This window comes from Oryctolagus cuniculus, chromosome 9, assembly GCF_051225735.1.
Source record: "Oryctolagus cuniculus isolate XC-2025 breed Fujian yellow rabbit chromosome 9, ASM5122573v1, whole genome shotgun sequence".
NCBI lineage: Eukaryota > Metazoa > Chordata > Mammalia > Lagomorpha > Leporidae > Oryctolagus > Oryctolagus cuniculus.
Window position 1 is genome coordinate 24,523,090 of NC_142875.1, and position 17,566 is coordinate 24,540,655.

Genomic DNA, 17,566 nt, shown 5'->3' on the forward strand with positions numbered 1-17,566 from the left:
TTCAGGAAACTAAGCTCTGCTAACTTTTTTAGTGAAAACAGAGCTAATTCAGAGAATCACATGAGATAACATACGTGAGTGGCCAAGACAATGCCCAGGATATAACCAAAACTAGTAAAGAAAATTGTCAAAATATGGAGTATCCCAAGGAGACATAACTCAATGTAATATTGTATCACAAACATAAGTTAAAAACTAAAGAAGTATGAATAAAGTACAAACTATGGTTAATGCATAATACTGATTCATGAATTGTAACAAATATACCATACTACTGAGAAATGGTAACAATAAGAGAAATGATATGTGGATGTGGAAACTTCTTTTACTATGTAATTTTTGTAATTATCTAACTATCCTAAATTTTTAAAATATGTATATTGAAGGAATATGCAAGTTTTCTTGTCTTCTTTTGGACTCAATGACAGCCCAGGTTTTCCAGGGCCAGTGCTGTGTCACAGTGGGTACAGATGCCGCCTGCAGCGCCAGCATCCTATATGGGTGTCAATTCGAGTCCCGGCTGCTCCTCTTCCGATCCAGCTCTCTGTTGTGGCCTGGTAAAGCAGTAGAAGAGGGACCAAATCTTTGGGCCCCTGCACCAATGTGGGAGACCTGGAGAAAGCTCCTGGCTTTGGATCGGCACAACTCTGGCTGTTGCAACCAATTGGGGAGTTAACCAGCATATGGAAGACCTCTCTTTCTCTTTTTCTCTCCCTCTCTTCTGTGAGAACTCTGCCTTTCAAATAAATAAAAATCTTAAAAAAAAAAAAAAGAGGTTTTCCCTTTGTTTACTCCCATCACCTGAATAATCACCTCAAGCTCAACATTATTCAACCAAACAACTAGACAGGAGAAAACAAGCTAAGAATATACTATCAAAAAAATCTTAGATAATTTAGAATAAAAGATTTTTTGAAGAAATTTTAAAAATATTCCAACTGTCAAGATAAAAGAAAATGACTATATTTATATTACCAGTAAATGGAAACTCATAAAAAATGTGTTTTGGGTATTAAAACTAAGCACAACTGAGAGCAAATGCTTCCTATAAAGTTACCCAGAGAGTAAAAAAATTTTCTTTCCTATATGAATTAGAGATTTCATACAGAAGACCAAGATGGCCAATGAAACATGTGAAATTAATCTCTCAACTAGCAAGATCAAATTTAAGTATGTTAAGAGAAATAGCAACAAAAGCAGGAACAGGTCTGGGCTTTAAATCATACAGATCAATGAGATAGCATTTGAGAAGTACTTTGATTTCCTTGGAAAAGCAAATACAAAGAATTAGGTTCCAATATAAAATGTTAGCAGGAAAATATTTTCTTGTTGTATTTATCTCCACTTAAAAAGTAGTGTACTTGGGCTACTGTAAAGGCTTGTTTATAGACTTTATATCTCCTATGAAAATCTGATCTCTGGTTTTACAATACCATTATAGAAAAAAAAAAGAAAAACAGTACACAGCTGCTTGTCAGAGCAAACAAGAAAGGAAAGAATTATAAGTTGAATTTTATCTGCCAAAATCATGTTGAAATTCTAACCCTAGATAGCTGTCAATTTCATCTCACTGGGAAATACAGTGTTTGCAGATGCAATCAAGTACATACTAGGTCATTGTGGTGGGTCTTAATCCAATATGATGAGTGACAAACTCTTTTTTGATCTAAACTTTATCCAGGCTCTTGAATCCTCTGCTTTACTAGGCCTGACTTTAGTCCTCTGTCCATAACATTGCAGAAGCTAGTTTACTCTAGAATTCTAATAAGTCGATTTAGCAAAAGTCCCCAAACCTCTCTCTCTCACCACCATCAACAATTTATCACCAACCTTCTATAGAGAAGGCTCATAATACAACCGTTTCCCCATGACAAACAGCATTCTATACATTGGGTGTGGGCTCTGGAAGAGGCTTTCTTCCATCCCAGGGTAATAATCTTAGATAGAACGCAGTGGGGATTGTGGAGGGAAATGTAAGCCTATTAGAGCTGTAACTTGTAGAACACTGAGGACACCCCCAGCTGGTTCAACCATAAACCAATTGTGCTTGTTCACTCATGTACTGTTTAACATTGTACACTCTGGCAGGGAAATGCAGATCTCTGATGAATTTGGCCGCCATCGGTCCCTCCATAAGTAAAGTTTCCGGTCTTCAGTTTGCACTTTCAGGAAGTTTCTCTGAAATTAATGAACATTATGTGGGAGCCTTCAGACACTGGGCTTCCATTGTGTGACAACTTGCATAGCAGTCAGGATATTATGAAGACTTCCCCTGCTGCAGAGTCTGTTGGGACAGAGACTTTGAAAACAGGGGTTTTCAGCTGGGAAAATCCCAGGGTGGGTCTGTGGCTCAATATAGTTCTAGGATGCCCAGCCACTGGAGAACCAGAGTCCAAAGCAAGAGGATAGAGACGCCCCCCAAATCACCAGCAGATTTGTTAGAAACCCTAAGATCATAAAGAGAAGAGGCCTTTGAAGCAAACAGAGGCTAAAGGCAAATGGTCACTGCTGCTATGAGCCAGAGAGGCTGGAGTTACAGGCTCACCTCACATAGACTGGCAAAGATTTGGAACCAATTCATGAGCACTTGCAGGAACTGAGAATAAGGCATGCAATTTATGTGGATGGCTTTGCTGGACCTGATGTGGTTTTTCTTATAGTTGAAGAACACTATTATTAAATATGCTCCTACCAAGGAAAGGGGAAGCTGGTATCTGTTTTTGCTCCAATGGTGTGGGGTTTTGCTCCCATGGTGCAGAGGGCTGCCCAAACCATGGCTGATTTAGAAGGAATGGAACTCCCGAGCCTGTGTCAATGAAGGTCTCCAGAAAGCAAATAAACCACCCAACTCACGGATGGCAGGCTTGTGGAAGCAGCTGTTCATAGATTCCAACCAACTTTCCAAGGGGAAAAAAAGAAGCAGGTGTGAGTTACTGAATCCCTCCCACACAGGACCCCAGTGAAGTGGCAGGATGTTCTGAGGTCTTGAGATAAGGAACAGATGTAGAAGGGGAAAGATGATGGCAATGGCACCTCTCCTGAAGAAACCTCTTCCTCTTGGCTTTGGCCATAGGACTAGGGTGGGGCTTAGCCCCAGAGGCACCATGGGCTGCCTCAGTGAACTAACACCACCACCTGCTGAGCTTATTATCCACTGAGGGCCACAGAATATCCAGCCAATATTAGCCCTAGAAGATATTGCCACATAGTGTACAATGATTTATGTTAATATACCACAATTTGACCCTTCACAGCTGTTTTTTAGTCAAAGGGTTTCCTTGTTTCTATTGCTAATCTCTTGTTTATGCCTCCTAAATCTGTCTTCAATAAGTTATTTTCAGGTTGTCAAATCAGAATGCTACTGTCTGAATCTATGGGCACTAAGTAGGCTACCGCCTTGCTTAGAGTTAGGGAGTTATGGCTGCTTCCATCAAAACTTCAAAAGGGAGTCTGTGAGGATAGGCAGAGTTATGCAGTAGGGCTGTAGCTCTTGGTGAAGTAATGTGTATTGAAGCTGTAAGAGCAGGAACTACAGGGGCCAGCACTGTGGCATAGTAGGCTAAGCCTCTGCCTGTGGCACTGGCATCCCATATGGGCATTGGTTCGTCTCCTGGCTGCTGCTTTTCCGATCCAGCTCTCAGCTATGGCAAGAGAAAGCTGAGGGAAGAAGGTCCAAGTGCTTGGATCCCTGCCTCCTTGTAGGAGACCCGGAAGTAGCTCCTGGCTTCGCATGGGCTCAGCTCCAGAGGTTACAACCATTTGGGGAGTGAACCAGCAGATGGGAAGACCTTTTTCTCAGTTTCTCCCTCTGTCTGAACTTTATCTCTCAAACAAATAAAGTCTTAAAAAAAAAAAGTATAACCACAGTGAAAATCCCTAAACAGTAGAGGTGCCAGTAATGTGAGACATCTGCCAAAAACAGTACAATCAACATGGCATGCCAGCCTGGAAAGACACTAGCAGGTAGTGCAACTAAGAAGGCTGCTACTCAGGAGGTTCTGGAAATGGCTCTTAATACCCCCAGTCTCCAGAGCAAACTATTGCCTATTGCCCTCCTTATGACGAGGATGAAACCCAAGCTTCCTACCTTGTAGTACACTGTTATAGAATCCCTAAGAAAACACAGAGATTAAGCAACCAAGGAATTCTGGGTCTCTTGTCCCTGCGGTTAGAACTGTGACGAGGCCACGAAATGGTACAAGAGGGATTCATAAATGCCAACAAGTGGGGAGTCCAATTATAGCACACAAGTGAGGAAACACAAGAAACTCCTCCAGTACACCACCTACAGGGCAGAGAGGCGAGAGGTCTTCTCCCTGAGTTCAAATCAACTAACCAACTATTTACATCTGGGATTCATCCACTTGATTTCTGAATACACCTTTACATCACTTAAGAATGTACTGACCACTGCCCAAAGCCAATCAGCATTTCAGCTGCTAGAGAACACGCCTGCCAAATAATTCACCAGATAAAACCTAGGCATTTCCTTCAGTCAGTAAGGGAATATAAAGTTTTATCTAGTCTTTGCAAATATACTTTGAAAAACAAGTTAAATTCTTAAATGCTTACATATTCCACTCCAAAATGTAACCAAGTCCAAATGCTGCATTTTTGTCATCTTAACTGAAACTTTCAAATGGCAGCAAAGGTCAATATTAAGATCTTTCTTAGAAAAGTAGATGAAAAGTATATCAAAATGTGTCATTAGCATTTGTAAGACTAAAAGGACAATTAATTAGTAACTCAGACATAGACTGGGGCTGAGGGGATGTGCTCATTTGACTCAAAGTTGGTTCATTTTGAGAAAGGTAGAGGTCACAGTTTTTTGTAACAAGGATTTTTCAAATAAAAGGCTTTTTTCTCCCCTCTCCAGAGCAGGAATCAGTACTTAAAAACCCTCAAAAATGCAGCTTCAGACAAGGAAGCTTCGTGATTTACCTCCAAAAGAAAAAACAGCCAATCACCCTTTGAATCTTAGTCTCCCTTCTTCACTGAGTACAAATACACTAGAATCAGGATTTCAGAAGTTGTCATCCAATTCGATTCACCTGTTTGGCCATTTGAAGAAACAGAGATCCCAGCTAGGCAAACCGCCCCAGACTTAATAACAAACCTCTTGGCTTATCTGGGAGAGTCAAGCCAGGGCTCCTGAGGGAACACTTTCAGAAGGATAGCGGGCAAGAGAGGCGGCGACCCGGTGAGGCCAGGTCGGTGACCAGGTCGGAGACAAAAAGCCGTGCAAATTCCAGATATCCTTTCCCCTGGCCAGGAGGCAAACGCGCGGGAAGTGAAGTGTGGGAAACTTAAGGATCCCGTGAGAGGAGACACAGCTAGGTGGTGCGCGCCGACCCGCCCACCCTGGGGGGACGCCAGCCCCAGGTCGCCGCCGCGCGCCGCCCGCCCTGCCCAGCAGGTAGCTGAAGAATACCTGGGCCGGGCTCCGGGCGCGGCAGGACCACACCCTCGCCCGTCCGTCCCGCGTCAGGTTGTCAGTCTCCGGCACCCATCCCGACCCTGGCGGAGGTCCTTAGCACCTACCCGGGAGCCACTGCGGGGAGCCTTGGACTGACCCGCGAAGTTCTTCCCGGCGGCATTTGCCTCAGAGCGCCGCGCGCTAGGTCAGCGACCCCGCCGACCGAATTCCCAGGGGAGGGGCTCCAGCCAGGCTCCGCCCCCTCCACGGACGTCTGGACGAACACCCGTGGCAGAGCCTCCGCTCCCAGATGAGTGTGTAGGCGAGGCAACGACTGCCCCCGGTCCTCCAGGTCTCTGACCATTAAAGATACAAGCGAGTAGCCCGTGCGCGCTCTGGGGTAAGTAAGCACAGGGCGGGCTCACAGCACCTGGGGTCGATCCAAGCCGGGTCCTAAACTTACTACAAGTTGGGGTAAGCTAGGCTATTTAGCTGTTCTGTGCTTAAATTCTCTCACCTGTGACGTGAAGGTAATATTCTCCACTTGGCAGAGTTTTTGTTTGTTTTTTTTCTGAGGATTTTACACACTGGTCAGCATGTGGTAACTGGGTACATGTCATAGTGATAAATGGACTGAATCACTCACATATGAAGAAGAAACGAATCCTTATCTGGAGAGCAATGTGTAGAGTTCACATTGTGCAGGGAGCCAGAGCCACCCAAAGACTGGCCGCCAGGGAACTCTGTGTGTTCTCTGGGTCAAGGACAGCTTGCTATGGAGGAGGAAGGGTAGGAGTGAAGGCAGGACAGAAGATGGGACGGAGAAAAGGGGCGCTGTTAATAGGAAGCCTCTTGTTTGTAAGAAAATTTGAAGCCAGGAAATCCAGGAAGAAATCTGTTGTGGGACAGATGACCAGGATTCTGTCCTTACCTCTGAAAGGATAAAGGACCTAACGCAAATAACCCTGATTAACGCAGGCGCGGCGGCCAAGTGGTAAGGCGTCCGTCTCGTAAACAAATAACCCTGATCTCTAGATACTCGCTCGTTTTTCCAAGTTTTAGAATTTCCCATCCATTTTAAGCCTTTGGCACAAGCATGAATATCTTTCCTTAATAAAGATGTATATGTAGGTTTGGTTATAAATTTGTACATAGTGTGAGTAGGAGGTCATTATGTAGCTTATTGGATAAAGCTCCTACAAAGTTTTCAGATACTACTTGTTAATAAACTTGTGGCCCAGGAGTGGTGGCTAAGCCATGTGTGGATCATTAGGGGAGGGAGCAGGGGGTGAATAGTATTAGTTTCATCTGGTACTTTGAAAATTTGCCAACCAAGAGTAGGTCCAAGGCTGCAGGAGCGCTGAGGGCAGTCTTGGTATGTCAGCGTGCAATCCAGCAGCAAAGAGTACTGTGAGGGGTGGAGGAGAGGAGCAACATCCCTACTTTTAGGGATCTAGGTTCAAGATGCATTCTGTTCAGAACCCTATGTCCCTTGTGGTGTAAGGCATTGCCTGGGCTGCGGTTCTGGAATCACCACAGATGGTTGAGTATTAGACGATGCAGTCCATTATCCTAGTGTGGTGGAACATCCGTGAGGCCCTCAGGACAAGGTTATGCGGGTGCTTCAGCTACTGTGTATACTCTTACTGGCCTACCAAGTTTGTGATGACTATCAATCCCTCCTGTAGCATAATTGCCAGCATAAGGTATTCTTGAAGATGAGTTCTGCTGATGGTCTCCTTTTTTATTGCTGCCTCTGCAATAAGGATTTCCCCAGATGTTGGGCTAGGGTATTAGTTGTCAGCTAGCTTAGTACTTCTTTCTACAGTTCTACGCCGGGTTTCCTTGTCCAGCTGTATTCCCGTATCTCCGTTGTTGAATTCTAGTGTTCTGCTTCAAGCACTCACCACAAAATGTTGCTATTTATTTGTTGTTTTGGTTCTCTGTGGTGAATGAGGCACCTCTATTTGGCTGTCTTGAAAATCTTCCCTTTATTCGGCCATGTTGAAAATCCTCCCTTAGTTTTAAGTTTCATTGCAGTTATCATTTGGCAGAGCAAATTATGAATCAAGGCTTAAGGTCCAAAGACTGTTATTCAATAATTACTGGTAAGATATATGTGAAATTTTCCGTCTCTTCTACATTTGAAAATAAGCTCCCTGAGTGATTTCAGTGTGCATCTGGTTTTGAAGACTACTGGAATAGATGAACATTGAGACTTACATTTAGGATTTAGATGAATGTCAAAATCTTGTGATGACTACAAGTGTATCTCAGAGCCCTTAAGCAACAATCTCAATCAGTCACCACTTAGCTGTTATTTTTTTCTGTAGCTCATTTTTTGTCAAGCCCAAAGGCATTACTCAAAATATCAAGATATTGCAGGCACACAGTTATTATCCCTTCTTGAAGGACATTTCAAATTGTATCTTTATAATTTTCCAAAGTTTCAAGGAAATCATTTTTTCAGTAATTCAATGTCTGTTACTGAAATTTCATGGGAGCATACATATCAGATCCTAACCAACAATGTAACCTATATATATATATAGTCCAAATTATTTATTAATTGCTTATCATGCACTAGCTGCAACAGATAGATTCAAATTCTTTGCCATCTGAAACTAAATTTTAAATGTGTGGTACCTTTTTAAACAAATACAACTTTAAAAATCAGTAACATTTAACTTTTCAGAATGGGGTTATAATACTTTTTCTTCTTACTATTAAGTACAACTAAAAACATTGAATAATATACATAAAACAAACATAAAACTCTAAAAGGTGGATAGGATAAGAATACCTATAGGCTGAGGACATTGGGACCAGGAATAACAGCAATACATTTTTTTTTTCTTGCTTCTTTGCCTCTGTAGCCAAAGAAACAGGAAAAGGGCGGCCTTGTAAAACAGCAGTGCTAACAGAACAGAAAACTTTCTTAGATATTCTGCTTCTCTGCAGAAGATTCACATAGAATATAACTCTCAGAACCCTCCACTAACACTAGAGGCAGAATGAGAAGCCTAGACTTTCACTTCTCCAGGCTTTAAAAGGTACTTTCTTTACCACCACTTTGATAGCAGGGGATGCTGAGTAGGAAAACCAGAACTTTCAATCCTATTGAGGGGTAACGCATTACTTCCATATATCCTTGTGTAGTGCGAGGGGAGAACAAATGGAGAACTTGTGTTTCCATCCCCAACCAAAATGGAACAAGGCATGTCTTCCTCTACCTACTGGAGTGCTAACAGAGGAAACCACATGAAGTGTCAAGACCTCACCAACACAGGGCAATGACAAAGGTATCCACAACTCCATAGCATCAGAAACCATGTGAAAGAACACTGATAAGACAGCCCTACCTCTCTCAGCCTGTGACGTGTCAGTGGAAGGTCATTGGGGAACTGAAACTTCCACTGTCACCTCGCAGCAACAAGGAATCTCACCCCCTCAGGCTTTAGTGTGATTCTGCTGTGGGCAGGCATATAGAATAAAATGGATCAGGGTTGTGAGCTGGAAGACCATACCTTCGCCATGCCCCTGTGTGACCTCATGCCCCTACCTGGCCATACCTGTGCACCCACTGGCCAATCAGGTTAATTAACCAATCCCCTTTGGAAGTGGATTAAAAGCATGGGACACTGTGTGCCTGCCCTTCCTTTCTTAGGCCAGTAGGGGGCTTGCTGCAGCCCTGTGCCTCCAGGGTGCCTGGCCATTGGGCCACCCGCCTCATGCTTCCTGGCCTAGATGCTCCTCCACATGGCTGGTTCCTGGTACTCGGTATGAACCCAAATTTATCTCTCTCCTATAGAGAGGGCCCTCACTCTCCTATGCATTTCTCTCACTGAATAAAAGCTTAAAAATGTACCATGCTGCCTCGTTCACTTATGCCAGTATTCAAAATTCTCTGAATTTTAGGCAAGAACACACACGGGCTTATTAATATTGGGAATTTATTAATAAGCACATGGTGATATCATATAGCACCCCAAATTCTGGTTTCAATTCAACCCCACCTGGTAGTAACAGCATGAAAGTATAGCAGCTAAAACAGAAGATTTAAATAAGAACCAGAATCTGATAGCATGAATGAAACTGCCCAGGTTTCAGTTAAAAATAAAGAACTGGGGGAATTTCTGGTTTTCTTTTAATTTTTCTTAAAGGAATTTTCATTTTATTTGAAAGAGTTACAGAAAGGGAGAGGCAGAGATCTAAATTAGCATTGGCAGGGAGCTAGATAGGAAGTGGAGCATCCAGGATATGGGATGCCGGCACTCCAGGCCACAGCTTTACCCATTATACCACAGTACCAGTCCCTATTTCTTTAAAGATTTATTTATTTATTTATTTGAAAAGCAGAGTTAGAGGCAGAAAGAGAGTGGGGAGAGAGAGAGAGAGCAAGCACTCAGGCAGGAGAGCCTGAAATTCCTTGAATTTGCTCATTCTTGTCTTTTTATAAGGGAAAGTTTTTTGTTGTTTCTCAGAATACCTGAAGCTTTATATTGTAAATGCTTACTAACAATAATTGTACATAATTGCAGGCTGTAGTGTGGCATTTCAGCACATGCATATAATCTGTGCTGTTCACATCAGGGTAATATTTACTCTTCCTTGACATTACTCTATGATTAGAGGCTTAGAACTACTTTCATCTATTTGTTCAAAAATATATACTAGTTTTTTGTGAACTATAGTTACTCGAGTATACTATGTTACCTCAGAAATTTGTCCCTTCCAGCTGTCTCTATTGGTACACAAAACTACTTTTATTTCAAACATAACATTTAATCTTTCAGTTCCACCTTCTTTTCTCCTCTTCCTCCGGAAGTCCAGTAACACAAGCACTAGCTATTTTAATATCATCCTGCAAGTCTCATACTCTGTACATTTTCATTTGCATTGTATCACTTCTATTATTCAGATAGGAAACTTGCACTTTTCTTTTAGTTCACTGTTTGTTTTTTTTTAATTATAATTCCTCCATTTTACTATTGGGCCCTCCACAATGAGGTTTTTTTTTTTTTTTATTTAAGTTATGATATTTTCCAGTACTCTAATATTCTTATTTCTGTTTTCTAATGTTTCCAATTTTCCCCTTTCTAATATTTGCTTCTTTACTAATTTTTTTTTGCTTTCAGTTTGTTTCAACCATTGAAATTTCTCATTGAAATATTTGTATGATGGCTGTTCTATACTCATTTCAGATAATTTTAACAAGTCTATCACATTGCTTTTATATATTAATATTGCATATCAATGCATGTATCCATTGCCTTTTTATAGTCAGTTGGAAATTTCCAAGCCAGCACTGTGACCTGGCAGGTCAAGCCACCACCTGCAGTGCTGGCATCCCAAGTAAGCGCAGGTTCAAGTCCTGGCTGCTGTACTTCCAGTCCAGCTCTCTGCTGGTGCACCTGAGAAATCAGTAGAAGAAGGCACAAGTCCTTAAAAATCCCTGCACTCACGTGGGAGATCTGGAAGAAACTCCTGGTTCCTGGCTTGGGATTGGCCCAGCACCGGCTATTGCAGCCATCTGGGGAGTGAACCACTGGATAGAAGACCTCCCTCCCTCTCTCCCTCCCTCCCTTCCTCCCTCCCTCTCTAATTCTGCCTTTCAAATAAATAAATAAATCTTAAAAAAAAAAAAAAAAAAAAACGGCAGGAACTTCACCAAAGATAAACCTAAAGGCATCCATAAGACATATCAAACTGAGTCGAGTATGCAACAACTGAAGACAAAAGCAATCTTGAAAACAGAAATGACAGTTTACTATAGGAAAAGCAAAACCAAAACATTTCAGGTGGTGGTAGATGTCTCATCAGCAGCTATGGAAAATAGAAGAAGTCTCAAAATAACTGTTAAGTCAAAGTCTTGTCATGAGTGAAAATATTCTGTAGGAATAAAAGTGAACTCAAGATGTTCTTAGAGAAAAAAAAGTAAGAAAATTTGTCTCTGGGCCAACACTGTGGCATAGCAGATATATCCATCAGTTGCAATGCCCGCATCCCAAGTGGGCGCGAGTTCAAGTCCTGGCTACTCCACTTCTAACCCAGCTTTCTGCTATGGCCTGGGAAAGCAATAGAAGATGGCTCAAGTCCTTGGACCTCTACACCTGAGTAGGAAGACCTGGAGGAAGCTCCTGGATCCTGGCTTTGGATCGGCGCAGCTTGTTGCAGTCATCTGGAAAGTGAACCAGCAGATAGAAGACCTCTCTCTCGCTCTCGCTCTCACTCTCGCTCCCCCCCCCACCTCACTCTGTTTGACTCTAACTTTCAAATAAACAAATCTTTAGGGAAAAAAAAGAAAATTTGTCTTAAGAAAGCCAAACCTAAATGAATATCCTAAAGGAATAATGCCCAGAGTCAAAAAAGTGATAAAAGAAGGAATCTTGGAATATTGGGAAGGAAGGAAAAAGTAGATAATATAGGTACCTACAATGAATTTTTTTTCTTATTGTATCTTCTAAATTATGTGCTAGTTGAAAGAATAAAGCAGTATATGATATGGTTCCAGATGTGGAAGAAATACTTAAGATAATAACATTGTAAATAAAGGATTGTAAACAAAGTTTTCATATTTTACTTATACTGGTAAAATTATGTTGTTAATAGACTATGATAAGTTATGTGTAATGTGCCTTGAATAGCTATCAAAATGCTATACTCTGGGATATTCCTTAAAACACTATATACAAATTCTAAAATGTGCAACAGCAACAAACAAGAATGTATGAAAAAGATAATGGAACTAACAGACGGTAAACATTAAAATGGCAGACTTAAGTGCTAACAGGCAATACATAAGGGGTTATATCCTGATGAACCCAATGTAAGTTGAAAATGTTGTTAGCTAAGACTGCATTAATGCAACTAGTCTACCATAGTATCTTAGCAACACAATACCTTGTAGAGTGTTGGCGGTTAATTTTTTTGAGTGCATGTTAATTGGGAGCTGTGGCTTAGTGCCACATCCCTGTAGAATTTTGTACCACATATCTTTAGACTGGGAAAATATCAAAATTTAAAATTTGAAGTACATTTTCTACAGAATGCTTCTCACTTTTGCATCATCATGAACTCAAAACTCATGTTGAGCAACTGTAAGTTGGAGACTATCCTATGTTAAGCACAAATGGCCTAAATGTATAATTAAAAGATTTGTGAAGTGGACCAAAATACACAGTCCAGAGTCTGGCGCTATGGCGTAGTGCGTAAAGCTCCCACCTGCAGTGCTGGTATCCCATGTGGGCACTGGTTCAAGTCCTGGCTCCTCCATTTACAAACCAGCTCTCTGCTATGGCCTGGGAAAGCAGTAGAAGATGGCCCAAGTCCTTGGACCCCTGCACCCACATGGGAAGACCCGGAGGAAGCTCCTGGCTTCAGATCAGCACAGCTCCGGCCTTTGTGGATAATTGGGGAGTGAGCCAGCGGATGGAAGACCTCACCCTCTTTCTGCCTCTCCTTCTCTCTCTGTGTAACTCTGATTTGCAAATAAATAAATATTTAAAAAGATACATTCCAATAATATACTAACAAAATAAAACATGAATATTCATACATTCCTTCTTAGAATCTGAAGTGATATAGGCACTCTAAAAGTTATTTTGACAATCTTATAATGACAAAATTATAGAAATGAGAATAAATTAGTAATTTCCAGAGGTTAAGGAGGAGTTAGAGGTAAGACAAAAAGGAAGTCCGTGTGGCTATAAAAGTGTAACATAAAGATCTTTGTGTTAATTACAGAGTTCAAGCAATAGTATTAAGTAGAATAAATCTGACTTGCCCCAAATGGTAGAGTTAGAAATGTGCCAGGGCTGGGAGTGCAGTGGAGGACGGCCAAAGTCCTTGCGCCCTGTACCCACGTGGGAGACCTGGAGAAGCGCCTGGCTCCTGCATTCAGATCAGAATGGTGCGCCAGCCGCAGCGGCCATTGGGGGGTGAACCAACGGAAAAGGAAGACCTTTTGCTCTTTCTCTCTCTCTCACTGTCCACTCTGCCTGTCAAGAAAAAAAAAAAAAAAAAAAAAGGTGCCAGGGGATTCCAATTCAATCCCATCAAGGTGGCATGTACCAATGCCATCTCACTAGTCAAAATGATCAATTCAAGTTCACAATTGATCATCCTGATAGGTCTAAGAGTCAAAGGGATCATATTAACAAGTCTGCTAATACTAACTGATAGAATTAAAAAGGAGAGACAATGCTACATGGGAAGCGGGATACACAGCAGACTCCTAGAATAGCAGATGTCCTAAATAGCACTCTGGCCTCAGAATCAGCCCTTAAAGAATTCAGATCTGGCTGAAGAGCCCATGAGAGTATTTTAGGCATGGAGAGCCAAGACACTGGCACAAAAAAAAAAAAAAAAAAAAAAAAAAAGGACCTAATGAAAGATCTCTGAGAGTGAGATCCCAGTAGAAAGAATGGGCCATCAAAGAAGGTGGTCCCTTTCTCTGAAAGGAGTAGAGAACTTCTACTTTGAGTATGACCTTGTCTAAATAAGATCAAAGTCAGTGAACTCAAAAGGCCTCCATAGCCTTGGCAACTCATGACTAGAGCCTAGGATGATTACTGATGCCATAAACAAGAGTGCCAATTTGTTAAATCAACAACAGGGGTCACTGTGCACTTACTCCTCATGTAGGATCTCTGTCCTTAATGTGTTGTTCAATGTGAATTAATGCTATAAGTAGTAGTCAAACAGTATTTTACACTTTATGTTCTGTGTGGTGCAAACTGATGAAATCTTTACTTAATATATGCTAAATTGATCTTCTGTATATAAATAATTCAAAATGAATCTTGTTGTGAATGGAATGGAAGAGGGAGTGGGAGTTGGGAGGGTTGCAGGCAGGAGGGAAGTTATGGGGGTGGGGAGCCATTGTAATCCATAAGCTGTACTTTGGAAATTTATATTTGCTAAATAAAAGTTAAAAAAAAAACAAATACAAACATGTATACATAAAAAAAGATCTGTGTGCTGATGGAAATGTTCTGCATGTTGACTACATTCCTGTCACTATCCTCATTGTGATATTATACTCTAGGGTTGCCAGATGTTATCATGGGGGCAAACTGATCTCTCTGTACTACTTCTTATAATTTCATATAAATGTAACTGTCTACAAATCTAAAAATTTTTAAATTGGAAAGGGAAGCATGTGACAAGGCATCCTGAACCATCAGGCACACTAGGTTCAGATTCAATTTGCCTCTGCTACAATCTGTTCTGATCACTAGGGATCCAGAATTGAACAAGCCTAGTCAGATCCCTGCTCTCATAGACACAGCATTTTGCTTGGGTATTTGAAGAGAGAAAAAAAAATTAAGCACCAGGTAAACAAGGTGACAGAATAATTTCAGTGAGTGCTATGAAAAAATTGAGGAAATAGGGCAAAATGATGAGTGCCAGGGAAGAACTAAGGGGGATAATTTGCACATCTCTAAGGTTATGATGTTCTAATGGGAACATGATTGATGTTGCAGAGACAGCTATAAGAAGAGCACCCGACAGTAACTAGCAAATACAGGTATCCTAAAGTAGGAATGAATTTGAAAACTTGATATACTGAAAAAATATAAAGGAAGTAGAGATTGTGTGTTAGGAGGACCTGTGAGGTGGCCAGGGACCAGATAAATCAGAACTTTTTAAGCTGTCATAAAGAGTTGGAATTTCATTTTCATGTGAAGAAAAACCCTTGAAGACTTAACTATGAAGTGAAATGTCCTAATTTATTTATATATGTATTTATTTATTATGTTTTGAATCATTCTTGCTACTGTTTGGAGAATTGATAGAGAGGCCTAAGAATAGAATCAATGCAGTTAGGAAGCTTTGTAGCAAATAAGAACTCCTGGAAAAGTCAGATGTCAGATTAGGTAGACATAAATATCTTAAAAAGTTCTTCCTGATTCAATAAGCATGGAGCCTGCTCTGAAAATAGAAGCTGTGCAGAAAAAGATCTGTTCATAAATCCAGGAAGCCAAAGGTAAAATCTGACAGGCTATGATAGTGTAATATTAAGAGGGAGATGCCAGGCTTGGATGATCTCTAATAGCCTGTAGCTTAACTGATCATGTGCTACCTTATTTGGTGCCTTTTACTAGGTGCTTAAGCTTAAAGAAGCAGTTAGAAGTTAGTTAAGGAAGATGATCACCAATTAAATGGCCACTTTATTCATGTATATACTAAAAGTTGTTTATTGCTCTTTGAATTAGATGACTAATTAGTTTCTTACATGGTTTTAAATAGGTCAGATAGCAACTGATGTCTATCTAGTGCCGAGTTAGAATTTCTAGCATGATTTCCTACATTGAATGCTTAGTTAGCCTCCTCATTTTTAGAGTAGTTTTATCTATTTGCAGTGCCTGTCCACCATTTTCCATACCCTACATCATTTTTATTTATCTAATTTGAATATGGTTAAAATCATACTGCAAGCTTTTAGAATACAGCATGAGGTTGGAAGGGAATGTAATAATAGTAATTGTAAAAAGAGCAATAAGAAATAAATTAGTGCTTAAAGATACAGATTTGGAAACCATGTTATTTATGTTTTAAGATTGGCTCCACCAAATGGCTAGTGATCTGCAGCAAGTCAGTAGTTTACTGTTCACCTCAATTTTCCCATGTGTAAAATGGAGGTAAAATAATATAGCCATCCTACTCATCCTTCTCATCCAAGTTGAGAATTGAAGCCTGCCTAGAAACTCAGTATTTTTTAAGCTTAGGAAGAACAGGAAGCTCTAAAAATATAGTCTAAAGAAAATGTTGCAGAAGTAACTTTTAAAAATGGCATGAATTTGGCAACCATGCTAAAGGCAGTAAGGATCAGTATCCTGTGAGATTTCTTCTTCAGTGAGGACAGTTGCATATTTGATATACATATTAGAGTGTACATCCTGCTAAAATGGTTACTAGGTAGAATTTTAGATGTAGATGTTCTGGTGATTGAATGTTGGATCACCAAGTCTCTACTGGTCTTAATTCCAGCCTTCCCAGCTATGTTTGTCCCTTCCCAACACAACTATTAATAAGAAGCTCCAGGACACTTCTAATAGGATTTAACAGGAGTTAGGCAAATGGAAAAGTTCAAAGAGAAAGAGACTGAGACCAATGCATAAAATGCTTAAAATCAGCAGGAGTATTCACAGTGGCCATCAAAATACATGATGCCACTGGGTCTCAATGTTTTGTAGGAAACTAGCTACTTATGCATGGGAACTATGAGATGTGCCTATAGTTCTGGAAGAATGTGTCAATGAGAGATGGAGTAGCCACCATTTTGGTCTAGGTTCTTCAAGCCTGAATAGAATAGCTGAAATTCAAACTTTCTCATGTTATTAATCTACTACTGTCTTGAGCTTGCAAGAAAGCAGTATTTGACCTCTGATTTAGCTTAAAAGACTATGGCTCTTCCAAAGAAGCTTAGAAACAAGAGAAGCAGTCCTTGATGTGCATCTGCCTATATTTCCTTGGTCCCAGAGGTCTGGTCCCAGAGGTGGGGATGAGTATTGGAAGATAAGAGTATCTTTTTTTTTTTTTTTTTTTTTTTTTTGGACAGAGTTAGACAGTGAGAGAGAGAGAGACAGAGAGAAAGGTCTTCCTTTTCCGTTGGTTCATCCCCCAAATGGCCGCTATGGTTGGTGCGCTGCGCCGATCCAAAGCCAGGAGCCAGGTGCCTCCTCCTGGTCTCCCACTCGGGTGCAGGGCCCAAGCACTTGGGCCATCCTCCACTGCCTTCCCAGGCCACAGCAGAGAGCTGGCCTGGAAGAGGAGCAACCAGGACTAGAACCCTGGGGTGCCAGCGCCGCAGGTGGAGGATTAGCTAAGTGAGCCGCGGCGCCGGCCAATAAGGATATCTTTACCTGTGCTTTTTCCTAAAGGTTAAGGATTAGAAGGAGTTATGACAACAAAATCCATGGAGTCTTATTATTTCATGAGTTGGATAAACATTGTTTAGAATGTAAAGAACCACAGATATTTGTTAGGGAATTCTACAGATAGTTTCTCATCCAGGTGTGCTTCTTTTGAGAAGCATAATAAGAACTATTGAAAATGACAGCAATCCAAATCCTGGAGCTTTTTTTTACATTCATGTGTAATACCTGTAGTAGTTTGCTAGGACTTCCCTAACAAAATATCACA

At 41.0% G+C, this 17,566-nt stretch overlaps 1 protein-coding gene and 1 long non-coding RNA gene across 13 annotated transcripts in view; one reads left to right on the top strand and one right to left on the bottom strand.

Moving 5' to 3' along the window:
• LOC149124528 (uncharacterized) overlaps positions 1-5,891 on the bottom strand; it is a 332,973-nt gene extending 327,082 nt beyond the window's left edge. For 7 of the 11 annotated variants that reach the window (XR_016212784.1, XR_016212789.1, XR_016212790.1 and 4 more), the window contains exon 1: positions 5,542-5,891. Coding sequence is in view for 1 of the 11 variants with exons in the window: in XM_089303512.1 (XP_089159638.1) it covers positions 5,542-5,780 (239 nt within the window). In the remaining 10 variants the exon portion in view is untranslated. The other 4 variants (XR_016212788.1, XR_016212793.1, XR_016212791.1 and 1 more) reach the window with 2 other exon arrangements.
• The window catches only part of LOC149124529 (uncharacterized), a 195,216-nt gene continuing 183,325 nt past the window's right edge, over positions 5,676-17,566 (top strand). The window contains exon 1 of one of the 2 annotated variants that reach the window (XR_016212794.1): positions 5,676-5,816. This is a non-coding gene — a long non-coding RNA (uncharacterized LOC149124529). The remainder of the gene's footprint in view (positions 5,817-17,566) is intronic. The other variant, XR_016212795.1, reaches the window with a different exon arrangement.